The sequence below is a fragment of the Erythrolamprus reginae genome, chromosome 1, assembly GCF_031021105.1.
Source record: "Erythrolamprus reginae isolate rEryReg1 chromosome 1, rEryReg1.hap1, whole genome shotgun sequence".
Taxonomy (NCBI): Eukaryota; Metazoa; Chordata; class Lepidosauria; order Squamata; family Dipsadidae; genus Erythrolamprus; species Erythrolamprus reginae.
The window spans coordinates 234,516,357-234,535,664 of record NC_091950.1 but is presented as its reverse complement, the minus strand read 5'-3'; the positions used below and the strand labels follow the sequence as shown (position 1 = coordinate 234,535,664).

The 19,308-nt window shown below is 43.1% G+C and overlaps 1 protein-coding gene and 1 long non-coding RNA gene across 3 annotated transcripts in view; one reads left to right on the top strand and one right to left on the bottom strand.

The window, feature by feature from the left end:
* Positions 1 to 249: 249 nt before the first annotated feature.
* On the bottom strand, positions 250 to 6,863 carry LOC139156667 (uncharacterized). The gene is made up of 3 exons (XR_011557361.1): positions 6,656 to 6,863; positions 4,277 to 4,550; positions 250 to 548 (listed from the first exon to the last, which is right to left on the bottom strand). It is a non-coding gene; the product is annotated as an uncharacterized lncRNA (long non-coding RNA).
* Positions 4,657 to 19,308, top strand: part of SPRED2 (sprouty related EVH1 domain containing 2) — a 125,785-nt gene continuing 111,133 nt past the window's right edge. Inside the window, exon 1 of one of the 2 annotated variants that reach the window (XM_070732566.1) lies at positions 4,657 to 5,661. In XM_070732566.1, coding sequence (XP_070588667.1) covers positions 5,636 to 5,661 — 26 coding nt within the window. In that variant the 5' untranslated portion in view covers positions 4,657 to 5,635. Of the gene's footprint in view, positions 5,662 to 6,889; positions 7,104 to 19,308 lie in introns of those variants that run through there. The other variant, XM_070732567.1, reaches the window with a different exon arrangement.

Here is a 19,308-nt window from a genome sequence, read left to right as displayed (position 1 = left end):
AAATAAACAAAAAGGTCAATTCATATTGAAACCAATGTAAAATTGTAACTTGTTCTTGTATTTATTCCACTCAGATATAGAGGAAAAACTTTCCGAGTAGAGTATATATGTGAGTATAATAAATGCCAAACACACTCTTTTTTTTACACTGAGCACAAGATTAATCTTTTTTTTTTTTTGTCAAAAGCATTGTTTTATTAATGACTGAATTTGTACACAGCATCCACACTATTCATTGGGGGCTAGTCATCTTTCAAAACACTATGCAGATATCCCAAAGGTGCTTATCTGAGAGACAGCTACACTTTCTGGTTTTTCTTTGAAGACGTTTCCTTTCTTGTTCAGGAAGCGTCTTCAGCTCTAACAAGAGAAAATCTCAGAATAGCCAGCTTAAAAGAAGAACAAGTAGGCAGCAACCTGAGAAATTCTGTTCTGCTTTGTAGTATATTTCCATCCTTCTTTTTTCTCTCCTGCAGGAAGTCAGGCCTCAGCTTTATCTGGAAATCGTAGCCTTTTGTCGGGAGCCTTTCCTCCACGAATAGCCATTTCTTGTGATGAGAAACAAAGTAAGCAAGAGGAAGTAGTTATCAGACTTCAAACAGAGCACTTAGGAGTCACAGCAGTGATATCGGTGACACTCCTTGGAATTGAAGTATGCAGGGTCCCCCACCCACCCACACTAAATTCACTGCACATGACTTGAGTGACTGGGGCCCCTTTGATTTCATTAACCCCCATGAGTTCTGAATCAGAGTACAAATCTGAAGCAATATTGTCCTATAAATTAAGCAACTCTGCTCTTATTAAGGGATTACAGTATGTCTCTATTTAAAGCACGCCATACATTTTAATCATTTTTTATAACCACGTGGGCAAGGTATGCTGTTTATGCCTTAAAGTCATTGCCCATAAGTACAGTACTCCTAAGGTCCTAGTTGCAGAAGACACCACTGTACAATTAGACCTCGACTTACAACAGTTCATTTAGTGTCCATCTGAAGTAACCGCAGCACTGAAAAAAGTGACTTATGGCCGATTTTCAGACGTACAACCAGTGAAGGGCTACCAAAATTTTTACTACCAGACTGTGGGCGAGGCTTATGCATTTTCTTTCAACATCATTCAGTGCAAATTGTGTGTTCTGGGGTGGAGCTCCATCTTCGCTACCCCACTGTGTTCCCCCCATCCGCCCCTCCTTACAACCGTTGAAGCCTCCCCATGGTCATATGATCAATTCAGGTTCTTTGAGACTCAGATTCACATTTATGACCGTTGCAGTGTCCTCCTGATGAGCAAACTCAATGGGAAACATAACCACCATGTTACTAATTTAACAATTGCACTGCTGAAATTCACTTAGCAATGGTGGTGAGAAAGGTAATAGAATGGGGCAAAATTTACAGAAATATTGAGCCAAATTGTGGTCATAAGTTAAGGACTACCTGTACATTTGTGTAAGGTTTTTATATTATATGATAATAACTATGCACAGTGTTTGCTTAAAATGCATAGCAATCATACTTCATTAATCTGTATGACATTCTGTATATATCCCGCCTTTGGGGAAGTCTATGTCAGCTTGACTTAAAAGAACAAGAAACAATGTGTCCATTTGAGTAGTGAAGATGGCAATTATAAGCATTTATGACATACAGAATTATTATGAAACACCTGACCCTATTAGCATGCTACCGGCTGTATTATTTTCATTATGATGTTTATTTAGAACCATTGCAACAATGACTCGCCCACAATCACTATAGCAAAAAGTAGCAAAAAAAATCTGGCAATATATTAAATATTATATTTTAATATATTATCAGATATTACCAGAAACAATCTTGCTAGAGGATTTTGCTGAAGTTGCTAAATTTTCTTACAATATTAACTTTTCTGTTGAAGCCATTTGTTTTCATCAATTGAGTGGACTAAAATTGCTGCTCTAAAACCTGAATATTGAAGTAACATTTTGGGTTTTCTTTTAGTCCAATGCTAGACATTTCTGGCATTGCTTTAATTATTGTCATTAACTCCTTCCATGTTTTTTTTAATCGCAAGTTCATCAATGTTACGTATACTTGATTTGCTTCTCATTATCTTCATAAATCTGCCTTCTTTTCAAAGTAAACACACCAGAAGAAATGTGAAGCAGAACACATGTAGGAAAAAAGTTACACTGATCTATGTTTTCTTTATAGTTTTCTACTTTGTATAAAGAAATTTGAAGTTGGGAAATCTGTTCTTCGGGTTTGACATTACAGTATATCAATCAACCATTCATGTTGATTCCCACAATGCGCATATCCTATTGTCAATGCAGGTATTAGTGAGCACTAATCCTGGCTTGAAAAATAAAGCCTTTAGAATGGAATGGAATGGAATAGAATAATAGAGTTGGAAGGGACCTTGGAGGTTTCCTACTACAACCCTTCATGGCACCGGACCAGAATATCTCCGGGACCGCCTTCTGCCGCACGAATCCCAGAGACCAGTTAGGTACCACAGAGTTGGCCTTCTCCGGGTCCCGTCAACTAAACAATGTTGTTTGGTGGGACCCAGGGGAAGAGCCTTCTCTATGGTGGCCCCGACCCTTTGGAACCAACTCCCCCCAGATATCAGAGTTGCCCCCACCTTCCTAGCCTTTCGTAAGCTCCTTAAAACCCACCTCTGTCGTCAGGCATGGGGGAATTGACTTTTTCCCTCCCCCTAGGCTTATAAAATTTATGTATGGTATGCTAGTATGTATGATTGGTTTCTAAATGGGTTTTTTAAAATTAACTTAAATATTAGATTTATTTACATTGTATTATTATTGCTGTGAGCCGCCCCGAGTCTGCGGAGAGGGGCGGCATACAAATCTGATTAATAAATAAATAATAATAAATAAACCCCCTGCTTACCCCACGTCAGATAAATGGTAATCCAACAACTTCTTTAAAACTTCCAGTGTTGGAGCATTCACAACTTCTGGAGGCAAGCTGTTCCACAGATTAATTGTTCTGTCAGGAAATTTCTCCTTAGTTCTAAGTTACTTCTCTCCTTGTTTAGTTTCCACCCATTGCTTCTTTTTGTACCCTCAGGTGCTTTGGAGAATAGGTTGACTCCCTCTTGTTTATGGCAGCCCCTGGCATATTGGAACACTGCTATTATGTCTCCCTTAGTCTTTCTTTTTATTAAATTAGACATACCTAGTTCCTGCAACTGTTCTTCAGATGTTTTACTCTTTTTAGAGTCTCAACATCCTTTTTGCATCGTGGCAACCAAAAGTGAATGCAGTATTCCAAGTGTGGCCTTACAAGGCCTTATAAAGTGGTATCAACACTTCACGTGATCTCGATTCTATCCCTCTGTTAATGCAGCTTAGCACTGGGCTGGCTTTTTTGGCAGCTGCTACACACTGCTGGCTCATATATACATAAATAGTTGTCCACTAGGACTCCCAGATCCCTCTCACAGATACTACTGTTGAGCAAGGTATCACAAAAAGTATACCTGTGCATTTTGTTTTTCTTGCCTAAATGTAGAACCTTACTTTTTTCATCATTGAACTTAATTTTGTTAGATAGCGTCCAATGTTCAAATCTTGAGCCTATCTTCTGGAGAGTTGGCTATTCCTGCCAGTTTGGTGACAATTTGTCTGCAGCGGCTCTGACCCTTTGGAATCAACTGCCTCCAGAGATTGGTACTATCCCCACCCTACCAGTCCTCCAGAAAGCCATTAAGACCTGGCTTTTCCAGCAGGCCTGGGATTAGGAATGATTGAGTGTATGCATGGTTTTTTGGGTTATTTATGTATTTTATACTGTCTGCTGTTTTATTGTGTTACATTTTATACTGTTCTTTTAACTGTTGTGATTATTTGTGAGCCACCCACAGTCCCGCTGGAGTTGGGTGGCATAGAAATACCACTAAATACATAAATAAAATTTATATGTGCATATTAAAGAGTATTAATGTTATAGTTCTGCTTGGGTTTGAAAGCAAATATTTTATCTCTGGAATTTCCCAAGGAGCATCCATCAAACAGTTCTACTGAGCTGCTAATGCTGCTTTCTCCAACATGACATCCTTAAAATTCCCCTATTTTTTAGCCTGTTGCCTTGGGATTGTGGGAGTTAGGAGATGGTCCAGCAATTTGGGGAAACCTAGGTGAGGAAGTTGAGGGGATATTCTGTTTTCTGGTCAGACAGTATTTTCACTAAACCTATGGCATTCATAGTGAAGATTACTTTTCTATTTTATCATACAGCGTCCTAGATCAGTGGGCTCTCCTTACCAGGAAGGGAAAGGACGGGAAAGGAAGGACACTTGAAGTATTGGCAAGCGTGAAGGAAACTTTATCCTTGTGTTAGATTGCTCGGGGCTTCCGACTCCGATTTGAAACTTGAGTTAAGTAATTCTGCTTCTGGTTTCTCCTGCAATGTAAATTCAACTATTGAATTTAATTTTGTGAGATAGCGTCCAATGTTCAAGTCTGTCAAGATCTTTCGGTATCTTGAGCCTATCTTCTGGAGAGTTGGCTAAAGAGTGTGTCCGAATAGCCACGTTTCCTGAGGAAGAGAACGAAGGTGTTACCGAGCGCCTCCTATTTGCACGACTTCTGCTCAACAGCCACGTGGAACGCGTCTCCTGCCATTCAAAAACACGCAAACACACCCCCTTCTTGCACGCGCTCAAAAGCGCTCCCTCGGACTCCGGACCGCCCGTTCGCGCGGGTCCCACGGACCCCTGCAGCAAATAGGCGGGCCTTCCACCTCCGCTCCCGCGCCGTCCTGCCAAGACGACGACGACGACGGCGTCTGCACGAAGAGGGCTGGAGAAGGGGCCGAACAACTCCCGGACGCATCCCCGGCTCAGATGATCCCAGCGGCGATTCGTGAGGCCTGAGGGGGGCAGGAGCGACGGACGGCGGAGGAGGCTTTTGTTGCAAAATCCCCCGGGCGGAAGGGGGCCCCGGCTCCGTTTCCTTCCGCGCCTGGAACGGAGGCTCCTTCGCTCCCAACCATCTTGAGGGAGTGAAACTAGCTGGCGCCTCGCCTGCCTGCCTTTTTCTCCCTCCCCGAAAAGCAGCTGGGCTGCTCGGATAACGTCATCGCTTCCGCCCAGCTTCCTCCTCCTGTTGGCGGCGGCGGTGGCTAAGAATCCAACATGGAGTAAAAAAAGAAGAAAAAAAGAGAGAGAGAGAGAGACGGAGATGGGGCTCGGACGGGGCCGCCGGCTGCTGCAGTACCAGCGCGGCGCGTCGGCCGACGCGGCGCCCCGCTGCCTTCCCGCGCGCTGAGGCGGCCCTTCCGTCGCAGGTTCTCGTCTCCCCTCACAAGCCCTCGCGCTTTGGCAGCCAACGAGGCCTTCGCAAACTGCCTGGCTTCCTTCCTTTTCCCTCCCCATCCCTGCCCCCTTCTCTCTCTCTCCCCCTCATACACTCCGCCCGCCCGCTCGCTTTCCACACAGCGAAGCCGAGGCGGTCTTCTTTCTCCGCATCCTTCGAGCTCTCTGGGCTCTCTCTCTTTCTCTCTGCCCTCAATGTGAAGCTGAGGGAGAGGGGGTAAAAAAAATTCAAAAGAAAAAAAAGACAAAATGAAGAGGTGCTGCCCGGCTGCCCGTGGCGGGGGATGAGTTTTCTGAGGAGGAGAAAATGACCGAGGAAAGCCACCCAGACGAGTAAGTGTCCGACGAGCTGGAGTGGAGGGGGGAGGGGAGAGAGCAGCATGCTTGTAAACATCTGGCGAGGGGAGGGGAGGGGCTCGGTGCGGTCGTGGTGAGCTTTTTTTTTTTGTTCCCCTCCCTAGAGCCGCCTTGCTCCGGTGCCCGGGCGATCGCCAAAGGAGAGGGCGGGGGGCGATAAAATAAAAGTGCAAGCTTTGCGGTTATGCCCACGTCTGGCGCTGCCTCGCCCGGGGAGCCTTCCCCCTCCCCCCCGCCACTTCTCGGCGTTGCTGGAAAAGGTTGACGCAAGGGCGCCGAGCGCCCCGGTTCTGCGAGCCCTGCTGGGCTTTGGAAGAAGTGGGGGGGATGTTAACCGACCTCCTTGCTGGCAAAAAAAAGGGGGGGAGGGGGCGTAGAGAAGTATTGGTGGACTTTTTTTTCCCCGGGATCCGTCTATAAGGCGGCCTCCCCCCTCTTCCTTTACTTCTCTGCCTTCTTCCTCTGTTCTGTAAGCTTGAGGGTCGCTATTGATGCCAGTCTAACCCCCCCTCCTTTCGCTTCTCCCCTGCTTAGCTTCTTTTTTTTTTTTGCAGCATTCACATCCGCCATTTCTTCTCCCCCCCCCCCTTCTCTCTTGACTTGCTCTCATTTGCATACCACATTTCCATTCATAAAAAAAAACAACCAACACAATTCGAGGCCAGGAGTCTGCTTCGGACCGTGAGAGAGAGAGAGAGATCTGGGGAAAGGAAGGGAGGGAAAAGGTTTTGATCGCTGTTGCAAGGCGGCTTCGGGCTGCCAGATTTTGTGGGGGTAGGGAGAGGGAGGCTTCGGGTCTCCTTTCTCTTCCACCTCCCTCCCCTCACGATCATGCCAGGGGGTGGGGGAGAGAGAGCGGATCGCCACGGTGCTTGCCCGCCTGGGCCTTGGCTGACTCTGAAACTGGCCTGGGGGGTGGGGAGGGGGGACAGGGATAGGATTTTAAGGCACGGCCGCCTCGCTCGCTTACAGCTTATTGTTTAGCCTTGCAGCCGGTGGGCGCCGTCGCTGGTTTTCTTTGAGAGGTCTTAAACCGAAGCCCACGGAAGGTGGGCGGCAGAGGAGCCACCATTAAACGATCGCCTTCGCCCCGTTAAAAAGTTCAGTGTAACTTCCAGGCAAATCCCTCTCAGCGTGCTTCCAGACTACGCTTAATCGCCCTGCTGCACCGCGCCTCTCCTTTGAGGCACGGCGTTCTTGCAAATTGCCCGGGTGGCGGGGTGCGGTTCCCTGGGCTACTGGCGGTTAAAGGTGAAGTGCCTCTCGCTGTCTTGACTCGGGCGAGTCTCTGTTTCTGCTCCCTATGGCTGCATATGGTTGGGTTCTTCTTTTTTCCCCCCTGCCTTTCTCTCTCTCTCTTTTTTGTGAATAAGACAGGTTCCCGTTGTTGTCACATGATCCTGACATTCATAAATCCGGTAACCTTCAGCCTTCGTTCATTCACTCGCTAGCTCGCTGGCTGGCTCGGCGTGTTCTTCTTTTTTGCAGCACCGTTGGCGAAACGTGGTGGTGGTGGGGATACAGGGGAGAATAAGCAAACGCTTCTCAAAGATTAGGAAATGGGTTTCGTGCTTCTTCGCCCGAAAAGAAAGCATCTCTTGCAGTTCTGGAAATGGGAAGTGACTCACGCTTCCCCCCTCCCTTCTTATTTTTCTTAAGTGTAAGGGGTTTGGTGATGAAGGTTTGAAATGAACATCCGTGGAGAGGATGTAGCTGTTGCTAATTCGGTTTTGTGGAAATGGGGTGGGGGCGGGGTAGAGCCAGAGAGGGAAAGAGTAACTCTTACTTATTAAATAAATGCCTTTTTTTGCCAGGGTGTATGGCCCAGCGTGACAAAGATGGACTATTTCAGAATAGTTTAGACTGCTTCGGTTTTCCTTGCACCTGCAATCTGTATATAATCTGCAGCTGCCACACAGCTGTGAGCCCAACCTTGAAAAGCACAAAAAATATTTTTAAAAAAACCATGGCTGGAAACAGCAAGACGGAGTTTGCTATGCTAAGACGCAGGTCATTAATTTGTGTCTTGTTGTATGGAACATTTATGGCTCAGTATAGTATGAATCTGGGAAACTGGGCTAATTCATTCAGTGGTACTTAAATGTAAGATCCAGTTTGGGATGGTGAGGAGACTGAGTTCCAGTCCCGCCTTGGGCACCAAGCCAGCTGGATGACCTTGGGCCAATCACTGTCTCCAGGCCCTGGAAAGGAGGCAAGGGCACACCACTTCTGAAAAGCTTTCCAAGCAAACTGCAGAGACCACAATACTATAGCAGTGGATTGCTCCTGGTTCAGCCCAGTTCTGTGAATCGGTAGCAGTGTCGTCGCCAGGAGGTGCTGGCCACCCGCCTGGGACACTTCTGTGCATATGCAGAAGCATTGCACACATGCGAGTATGCATGCAAACCAGTAGTAATGCGTTTTAGAACCCACTACTGCAGTACAGATAACAGCTGCCAAGAGACACTGATTTAAAGGCAACACACACACACACACAATTAAATGAACAATCAGCACTATATTGTGTGTACACAATCCTAGTGAGACAAGATGGGTTCTGGCCCTGAAATGATACTGGTATTAGGTTGTGTTGTCAATAGGCTGTTCAGTGTTCGCAATACTCTTGGCTGCTCCTTGGCAATTGTATGTAGATTGCAACTTGCAGGATTTTTCAGAGAACTTCTGGACAGTGCATTGGGTTCATGATGTCTGGCTAGCTATTAAGCAAAGAATAGCTGTTTTTTACACTGGCTGTCCTAGGTTTTTTTTTAGAAGGGGAAACTAAAAAGGGGTCAGAGAAGACAACTTTAAAATCCTGGTTCTGCAGTGGCTTGGCAGCTCCGTATCTTCCCCTTATTACTTCCTTCTTTCTCTCCTCTCTCTCTACTACAAAGTGAGAAATATGGAACAACTGGAACTATTGAGTGGGTGGGTGGGAGTTCCATCTCTAATGAGTGGAAGATAAGGGAAGTCCTTGTACTTCTTGGGCAGGGATGAACTGATGTGATATATTTTAATTTGTAATATATTTCAGTGTTCTACTGCCGTATTGTAGATTTGAAAATGAACCATAGGGCAACAATATTTGAACCAGGGAACCCCAAAGAGGCTGATTGACACAGAATGCATCCAAAAACTAGGACTCATAATTCTTGCGGGATTGAAATTTGTGGCCAGTTCAGGATCATGATGCTGCTGCATTTATGTAACCATTATTTCCAGGGCTTCCTGGGAGCTTCCCATAAGTAGGTCCATATGGAAGCCAGCAGGAACTGGGAAGTTGCTCCCATTTTTTTACCAGTGGTCATTCTGTTCTTCTGTGTAGGTAAGAAAATATATCTGAAATGTGAACCCAACAGGTCACGGTTGTCTAGTAGTAGTTGTTAAATATTTTTACTTACCTTGGTGGCTTATTCTTTAACTGAAACTAATGCTCATTGGAATGAAGGATTTAATTTACTAAGATAGCCTAAACACAGAGCCAAATAAAATACAGATAGTCCTCAACTTACAACAATCCATTTAGTGACTGTTCAAAGTTACAATGGCACTGAAAAGAATGACTCATGACCATTTTTCATAGTTACAATCCATGATAATGTGATCAAAATTCAGATACTTGGCAGTTGGTTAATACTTAGGACCATTGCTATACAGTGATCCCTCGAGTATCGCGAGGGTTACGTTCCAAGACCCCTCGCGATACTCGATTTTTCGCGATATAGTGGTGCGGAAGTAAAAACACCATCTGCGCATGCGTGCCCTTTTTCCATGGCCGCGCATGCGCAGATGGTGGAGTTTGCGTGGGCGGCGGGGAAGACCCAGGGAAGGTTTCTTCGGCCGCCCAGCAGCTGATCTGCTCGGCAGCGCGGCAGCAGCGAGGAGCCGAAGATCGGGGTTTCCCTGCTGCCCTCGCAAAGGGGAAACCCCGATCTTCGGCTCCTCGCTGCTGCCGCGCTGTCGAGCAGATCAGCTGCTGGGCGGCCGAAGAAACCTTCCCTGGGTCTTCCCCGCCACCCACGCAAAGGGGAAACCCCGATCTTCGGCTCCTCGCTGCTGCCCACTCGCCCGCCCGCCCGCCGCTCGAGAGCAAGGGGGGAGAGATAGAGAAAGAGAGAGAAGGAAAGAAAGAGATGAGAGAGGGAGGAAGAGAGTGTGAGAGAGGAAGAAGCAAGATAAAGAGAGAGAGAGAAAGAAAGATGAGAAAGGAAGAGAGTGACGTCATCGGGTGGGAAAAACCGCGGTATAGCAAAAAAACCGTGGAGTATTTTTTAATTAATATTTTTTGAAAAATCGTGATATAGCGTTTCGCGAAGATCGAGATCGCGAAAATCGAGGGATCACTGTATTCCAAAGTCATGTGGTCACCTGAGGTTCTATCATATCTCAAGACCTAAAATGATCATCTAACATCAAAAACGTCATCAAAAAAGCGCAACAAAGAATGTTCTTTCTGCACCAATTTAGAAAGCTCAAACTGCCCAAGGAGCTGCTGATACAGTTCTACAGCAGAATTGTTGAGTCTGTCATCTGCACCTCTATAATTGTCTGGTTTGGTTCTGCAACCCAACAAGACAGACACAGACTTCAGAGGATAATTAGAACTGCAGAAAAAAATAATTACTACCAATCTGCCTTCCATTGAAGACCGGTATATTGCATGAGTCAAAAAGGGATCTGTGAAAATATTTACTGACCCCCTGCAACCTGGACATAAATTACTTCTATTCTATTCTACTTTGCAACAAGCAAATTCAACAGGGAAGCTAGATTAACAACAACCAAGTTGCTAACTTATCAATTGCAGTGATTCACTTAACATCTATGGCAAGAAAGGTAGCAAAATGGGGCAAAATTCACTTAACAAATGTTTCATTCAACAGAAATTTTGGGCTAAATTTACATAAACCTGTGAATAATACCTTCAGCAAGGTGCTTATCTTGTACTTTATATTTTTGGCATAAGACACAGATTTGGGCCAAGATGACTGCAAGTCTCCTTGACCCTTTTCTAGAAGGCACTTTGACACAAACCTGTTTGGCAGAGATGCAAGATGAGGATATAAACAATAGCCTAGTCATTTCCACCTATGGCAAGAACTATTTTAGTCCTGGCAGCAGGAGGTTAGGAACTTTGTCTGCTACAAATCACAGGTTTTTAGCATTGGTTTATAACGTAGATAGAACATGCTGTAATAAAAGGCACACATATCCAACTCCCAGAAATGGTAAAATTAGGATGAGCAGATATGTACAGCAATAGAGTCATATTGACAATGCAAAATGAACTATGTTACAAGTGGGCTTATAGCTATCTTACATTGTTTGTTTTTAATATTGTGGTTTGGGTACCATAAACATGATGATTATATTTGAAAATTAAGCTATCCCCGGGTTTTTTTTTGCTTAACATTTTAGGCAATAATCCAAGCAACCATTTTTGCCAATAGTCTCCCTAGTTCCTCTCTAATGATATGAGGGTTTAAATTTAATTCAGATAGTCTTCATTTAGTGACAGCTGAAAGTTACAAACAGCACTGCAAAAAATGTGACTTATGACCATTTTTCATACTTATGGCCATTGCTGCACATACACACCCACCCTAGATCATAATTCAGATGCTTGACAAATGGTTCATAGTTATGACTTCTGCTGTGTCCTGGGCGGGGGGGTAGCAAAAGTCAGCAGGGAATGCAAATTTATTTAACAACTGTTTTATTAACTTAACAACTGCAATGATTCACTTAGCAACCGAGACAAGAAAGATCAGGAAATGGAGCAAATGTTTCACTTAGCAACAGACCTTTGGGGGTCAATTGTGGTCGTAAGTTGAAGACAACCTGTGTTGGTTATGACCTTTAAAGCCCTTCATGGCATCGGACCAGAATATCTCCGAGACCGCCTCCTGCCGCACGAATTCCAACGACCGATTAGGTCCCACAGAGTGGGCCTTCTCCAGGTCCCGTCAACTAAACAATGTCGGTTGGCGGGCCCCAGGAGAAGAGCCTTCTCTGTGGCGGCACCGGCCCTCTGGAACCAACTCCCCCCGGAGATTAGAACTGCCCCTACTCTTCCTGCCTTCCGTAAACTCCTTAAAACCCACCTTTGCCGTCAGGCATGGGGGAACTGAAACATCTCCCCCTGGGCATGTTTAATTTATATATGGCATGCTTGTGTGTACGTCTGTTAGTATATGGGGTCTTTTTTAAATCTTTAATTATTTTAAATCTGTCAGATTATTTATGATTTGTTTCCACATGTTGTGAGCCGCCCCGAGTCTTCGGAGAGGGGCGGCATACAAATCTAAGTAATAAATAAATAAATAAATAAAATAAACAACCTGTATGCATCTGCTATAATATATGCTATATCGTTGTGGCTCTTCCTATTATTGCCTTTCATAAACCAAATGTTTCTATTCCAGGATCTCTCACCATATGAGCTTAGTTGAAGTGTTTTGATCTTTAACCCCAATTTAGTCATTTATTCATTTATATCTTCATTCATTCATTCATTTATTAGATTTGTATGCCGTCCCTCTCCCCTCATTATTATTGATCCCTTATCATTGACTGTACCAAATCTCTGGTGCCTTTATATGCTACCAGGCATTATAGGGCTGTGTGATGGTGAACCTATGGAATGTGTGCCACAAGTGGCATGCGGAGCCATACCGGTGGGCACGCGAGCTCCAGTCCGGCATGCACGTGTGCACCGGCCAGCTGATTTTGGGGTCTTCTCGGCCCACTGGTAGTCAGGAAACGGCCTGTTTTCAGCCTCCAGAAGGGGTGGGGGAGGCCTGTTTTTTGCTCCTCCCCAAGCTCCAGAGCCTTTCTAGAAACCTGGGGAGAACAAAAACGGCTTCCCCCTGGGCATCTTCCAGAGGCCAGAAATGGCCCATTTCACAACTTGGGAAATGGACCATTTATGGCCTCTGGAGGGCTTCGGGAAGGTGAGGAAAGCTGTTTTCTCCCTCTCCAGGCTCCTAGAAAGGCTCTGAAGCTTGGAGAGAGCAAAAAACAGGCTTGCCATTGCATGCTCAGTGAGGGCACACGTGCATGTGTGTGGGGGCACATGGAATTATGCAGTGAAGGGCTACCAAAATTTTTACTACCACACTGTGGGTGTGGCTTATGCATTTTCTTTCAACATCCTTCAGTGCAAATTGGGTGCTCTGGGGTGGAGCTCCATTTTCGCTACCCCACTGCGTTCCCCCCGTCCGGGCAGCAGCCCACCCCTGGAATTATGGGTGGGGGGCACGCACGCGCCCCCCATGCCCTCCCTTTTGGCATGCAAACCAAAAAAGGTTTGCCATCAATGTCATATGGTGTGACCTGGGCAGTTTCATTCCCCCCTCCCCCCCGCCCCACATTGTAAGAGTGCAAGACTTTTCCTCTGTATGTATTATGTCAGCAAAGGTTAAAGGGGAACATGAATATTAATTCCTCAACTTACAAAAGTTAGTTTAGTGACCATTCAAAGTTATAACAGCCCTGAAAAAGAGACTTAGGGCCATTTTTCACACTTAAAACCATTACAACTATGATCAAAATTGATATTTTTGGCAACTGATTGATATTTATGACGGTTGTGGTGTGTTGGGGTCATGCGACCCCCTTTTGCGACCTTCTAACAAGCAAACTCAATGGACAAACCAGATTCACTTAACAACAGTGTTACTAACCTTAACAACTACAGTGATTCACTTAACAACTGTGGCAAGAAAGGTTGAAAAATGGAGCAAATTCATGTTAACAAAAGTTTCACTTAGCCATAGAAATTTTGGGCTCAATTGTACATTGAAGATTACCTATATTACCAACATGCCGCTTAAATAGTAGGTTTGAAAAATGAGATTATTGATCAGTTTTATTTTATTTTCTGAAAAATAAATTGTAATTTTTAGAAAAAGATTATATGGCCAGGAAGTTACTATCTAGAGTAGGGCATTTCAAAATTGTTCAGCAGAAAATTATCAGCCAGTTTTCTATCACTAAGAGCTGTGCCTTTCAATCAGGTTTTGAGAAGACATTAATACATTAATGAATAGCATTTATCAATAGCATTTAGACTTATATACCACTTCATAGTGCTTTTTACCGCCCTTTCTAAGCAGTTTACGGAATCAGCATATTGACAATCTGGGTCCCCATTTTACCCATCTCAGAAGGATGGAAGGCTGAGTCAACCTTGAGATGGTGATGAGATTTGAACTGCTGAACTACCGCAGTTAGCTGGAGTAGCCTGCAGTGCGCCACCCCAGCTCTAATGGTTCTACTGCCTGAAAAAGTTATAGAATATAACTTAAAGTTAAAGAATATGTCTGTCCTGTAGCGTTGAGTGTATGAATCTTAGAGAGGAATCTCTATTAATTATCTCAGCACAATTCAGTACAGCTATCATATATAATATGTAATGCGCCATCTGGAGCTGCCTTTGGTAAGATGGACAACTATATAAATTTGATTAACAAATAAAACTGTATTTTGATATTTATATTTCAGCCACCTAAACTGAACCACTGAAACGTGTCAAACATTAAAGCATTTTGAAGTCAGTAACATAGTACTAACATATTTTTCCGTTGTGCTGATAGGATAAAACAATTTGTAGAAATTTGTGAGTGTTCCTCTTTTTCCTTGCTTTGAAGCTGAGTCAATCATTTCTTTAATCCCGCCTCCTTCTAGTGTGCATCCCCAGTTTTGATTCAACTTTTCATGCAGAGAAGTGCTCTAGAGGAAAAGACTTTTTAGACCAGAATCCAAAAATATAGAAGTCTAACATCGTTAATATCACTAAAGCAACAATGAGGAAAATATATAACAGAAGAAATGTATGCCTGCCTTAGTAGAAAGTCCTATTAAATACAACTAAAATGTTTGCAGATAAATAACTATTGGATTGCAGAGTATAAAAGTCCCTTCTGTGCTCCTTGCAGTGGTTATGCAAGTTTCCTTTTAGATATTTTGATGAGATATCTTTCATACCTTCAAATTGCGATTGTCATTCAGCATTTGGTGGTTACCATTTCATCTGGTAACCCCAGTCCTCGGAGAAGGGCGGCATGCAAATCTATTAAATAAATAAATAAATAAATTTTATCCCCTTTCCAGTGTAAAATTAAATGTCAGTTTTCAATCTCACATCTTATTTCAGAGTGACACTCTCAGAGCCTATATACTCTTTCAAAACAAGCTTGTCCTACCAACATCAGTCTTGGACAATAAAGCTAACCTTGTTATCTGCTTTAGGTTTTAATGTGTAACAAATTTTTAACAGGTAAAAAAATAAGCTGTATTATTATAATCTATAGTTGAAGATATAAATGAAAATTGAGTTGCATGCGTTTAGAATTGTACCATTCATTGTTGTTAGTAGGGCTGTTGTATATGTGTCTCAGTTGTGTTTATGTTGCCTGCTCATTCTCTTTCCAAACATACCCTCAAGTAACTTACCAGGGACCTCATGAATATCCCCTCCCTTGGGTCCTTTTTCTGTAGACTGTGAAGCTGCCCAGTGTAATGTTTCTTTATGTGGCAAGTACGTTCTTGCCCATGGGAATTTCCTGTGTGATATGAAAGAAGCATTTTTTAAAAATGGAAGAGTTTGTAGAATGTATCTGAATTCGTACAGTTCTGCTCTTGAAACTTGCTATATATATGTATGCTACTTTGCTTGGAAGAAAACCATGAAGATACGTAGACCTCACTTTGCGGGACAATGCATGTATGGACATTTTTGGCTGAGGTTTGCTGTAAAAAAAAAGGTGTGTTTCCTTCTCCTGCCTGTGGTGCATCGAAGCTCTTCTAGCCTCCGAAATCTGGTCTCTGATGGAATGTTTTAGTGTTCTGCACACCTCTATTGTTTTTAATGAGTAACACCTGCACCTAATAGCTTTTGAGATGTTTTCTGTTGGAGAAAATGGCAACAATGTTGCTAAATTGCTGGGGGGAAGGTTTTTGTTAGAGGGCATTTGGGAAATTTCATTATTAAATCTGATGCTTTTAGAATTCCTTTCTCGCTTTACTGGTATTAGATTTGCATCAAGTACACAAATCACCTTAAATTAATTGCAAATCTTGAACATGAAGAATATAAGCCCTTCCCAGCCTGGAGCCCACCTGATACATTAAATGATTGCTTCAGGCGGACATGGATATTAGGTTGATAAAAGTTCTAATTGAGCACCTCAGAAGACTCCACAGGAAGGGCATTGGGAATAAAAGACAACTAATGTAATGACGGACATCAATGCTTTTTGAGTTGGGGTCTACTCCTAGTGATTACTGTACTTGGGCAAGACCTTGCTGTTTTCTTGGCCAGATTTTGGAAGTGGTCTGGTTGGCTATTGCCCACTTACCTATTGCCCACTTACTGTGGCTGAGAGAGAAGGACTGAGCTGGGGTGGCGCAGCAGGTAGAGTGCTGTACTGCAGGCCACTGAAGCTGACTGTAGATCTGTAGGTCAGCGGTTCAAATCTCATCACCGGCTCAAGGTTGATTCAGCCTTCCATCCTTCCGAGGTGGGTAAAATGAGGACCTGGATTGTGGGGGCAATATGCTGGCTCTGTTAAAAAGTGCTATTGCTAACATGTTGTAAGCCGCCCTGAGTCTTGAATAAAACGAATGAATGAATAAACAAACAAACAAATAAATAAGAAAGATTACCCAACTGGCTTCATGCCTAAGGCAGGTCTAAAACTCACAGTCTTTTGGGTTCTACTTTGCTGTATTAACCAGCCTGACACTGTAATGAAGGATGGACAAATGGATTTGTACCAGAGATCTTTTAGTCTGCAGGCCGTACATACTTTATCTCTTGTTTTCCCATATTCTCTACTTCGTTTGGTTTCTTACTGAGCAAATTGTGGAATAGCCTTGAGTATACAAGATACAGATATAAGCACATATAAATATTTGCACACAGCCTCTCCTTATTTAAATTTTTTTGCCCCATCATTCAACTGTGAGCTGATTAATAACTTATATATGAATACTGTATTGGCCATGGTACCGGTAGTTATACTGCTTTCAATACATTTTAGTTTGCACATTGTGAGGTTTCTCTCTGGGACAAAAACTTTCCTAGTCTCAGCTATGGTATTACATTATACAATACAAGTAGTTAGGAAAACCAAGCTCCCTTGCATCATGACCTATATCACTTATTAGGCAAATGTCTCTGGTTTTGGTGTTGCTGATAAACGAGAGAAACGAGGAAGGAAATATTGCTCTAAAGAACTGAATTATGGGTGGGGGGAATTATAAGGCCCACTTTTGATTTTGGGATTCATAGTGACAGGAAGCCAGCCAGAAAAATGCTATTGTCTACTTAAGAAACATTGTGGCAGAGTGGATACTGCTGCCAGCCGACTGCCACCAGTTTGGCAGTTCAAGTCTCATTGGCTCAAAGTTGACTCAGCCTTCCATCCTTCTGAAGTCAGTAAAATGAGGACCCAGATTGTTGGGGTCAGTATGCTGGCTCTGTAAACCACTTAGAGAGGGCTGTAAAGTACTGGGAAGTGGTATATAAGTCTAAGTGCTATTGCTATTGCTATCCTAACAAAACTACTTAGTAAACCTAAGTGAAGAGACTTATAGGCTAAAAGGAGAGTTTCCACTTGATACTCACTTGAGCAGGAGCAGAACATGGGATGAGCTTGTCTAAAAGTAGAGAAAATAAGCAATAACAATTTACATAAAATGGTAAATGTCAGAAACTTCTCAAACATACTTGACTTGCTTAGAGTATAATAGAATTAGCCTCAGAAAGCGAGTGGGGGGAAAAGCTTTTCATTATGAATCCTTTAATGGACTCCCAATCTCCCATGTGAAAAACAGATGTTTGGGTTGAAGATATGCTGCTTATAGAGGAACATTTTTGGGAATTCTAGTTAGTCATTGTACTGTTCACAATGTATCTGAGAAGCAATGTAATCATGATATTTAGTCAGAATAATCGCCTATTGCTCTTTGTAGGTTTGTAAATGCTATGTTGCTGCTGTAGGATGATTCTATTGTTCTAATGTTTTTAAAAGTATATTGTGCGCTCCTTTCAAAAGTAAAGTAGCTAGAAATAATTTGTGCTAAAACAATGTAAAAAACCAATATGATTTCTTGTGAATTAAGAAAATGATTGAGAAAGCTATCCATGGTCACTGTTCTCTCAGCTAATAGAAAACATCCAAAACATCTGCTAATAGAAAATCATATAATTTTCCCCCTTAATTTGTTCTTTATATTCTTGTTTCAGATAAAATGATATATGTGAGGTCTAGATATTAGCTGCCTTATTAAACTGTATATTATAATCTACATTCACAAATTATGCTTCTGAGCCTTATTGACTACAGCAAAAGAGAAACAAAGAATATATAAAACATTTGTTCTTAAGTGCCACACTTTGTTAGTGTTGTTTGTGAATCAGGCTTGCGGTTTGATTTCTAGTTTCCTTTCTAGCTTTCTTTTATGATGCTAACCTCACAGCAGCTCATTAAATTAGATTTGAATTCTCAGAATCCCAGTTCCCCTTTCACAAACATTTAAGTGCTCCTATTTTTTTCCCTAGGAACTCTTTTCTCATTCCGTGTACTAGCAGAAATACCTCCTCCTCACTAGGCCAGCGGTCCCCGAAACTTGGCAACTTTAAGACTTGTGGACTTCAACTCCCAGAATTCTCCAGCCAGCTATGCTGTTTGGAGAATTCTGGGAGTTGAAGTCCACAAGTCTTAAAGTTGCCAAATTTGAAGACCCCTGCACTAGGCTATTCGCAAGAAGATGCAAGAATAGTAGGGTGATTGTCAGTTCCTCCCACAAAGAAAAGGAAATGAATTATCAATTCCAACCATAAATAATGAAGGATAATGGGGAAATGGGAGCTGCTTAGGAATCTGCAGTGACAAGTCATTTCCAGATTGTTATCTAGAACAGTGTTTCCCAACCTTGGCAACTGGAAGATATCTGGACTTCAACTCCCAGAATTCCCCAGCCAGCAAATGCTGCCTGGGGAATTCTGGGAGTTGAAGTCCAGATATCTTCCAAGTTGCCAAGGTTGGGAAATACTGATCTAGAATAGCGGCCTCCAATCTTTTGGGCACCAGGGATTAGTTTTTCCGTGGGATGGAGGGGGAGTGGTTTTGCTTGCTGCCTGCATCCCACAAATGGGGCATCAGGAGACTCAGTTTCTGGCATGCCGAAGACCAGTGCTGATCCACAAACCACGGATTGGGGACCCCTTATCTAGCAAGCTGCAAGATATTGAAAAGGAGACTCTTTGTTTACTGTTTGTTTGTTTGTTTGTTTGTTTGTTGATTGGTTGGTTGGTTGGTTGGTTGATTGATTGGACTTATATGCTGCCCCTCTCCGAAGACTGGGCGGCTTACAACATATATAAAACAATAGAAAACATCTATTGCAGATAATAATTGTATTATCTGCAAAGTTGATAAGAGAAATTCACTACATGGTTGAAACTATGTAAAAAGGACCAATGCTCCACAACAAAGTTTGATATGTTCCAATGTAGCTTTTATTGTGCTTTTGTGTCCTTAAACAGCACAAGCTGCACTTACTGCCCTACATGGATGAAAGACAAGGTGCTTTCTTAAGGCCACCTCAGGGAAT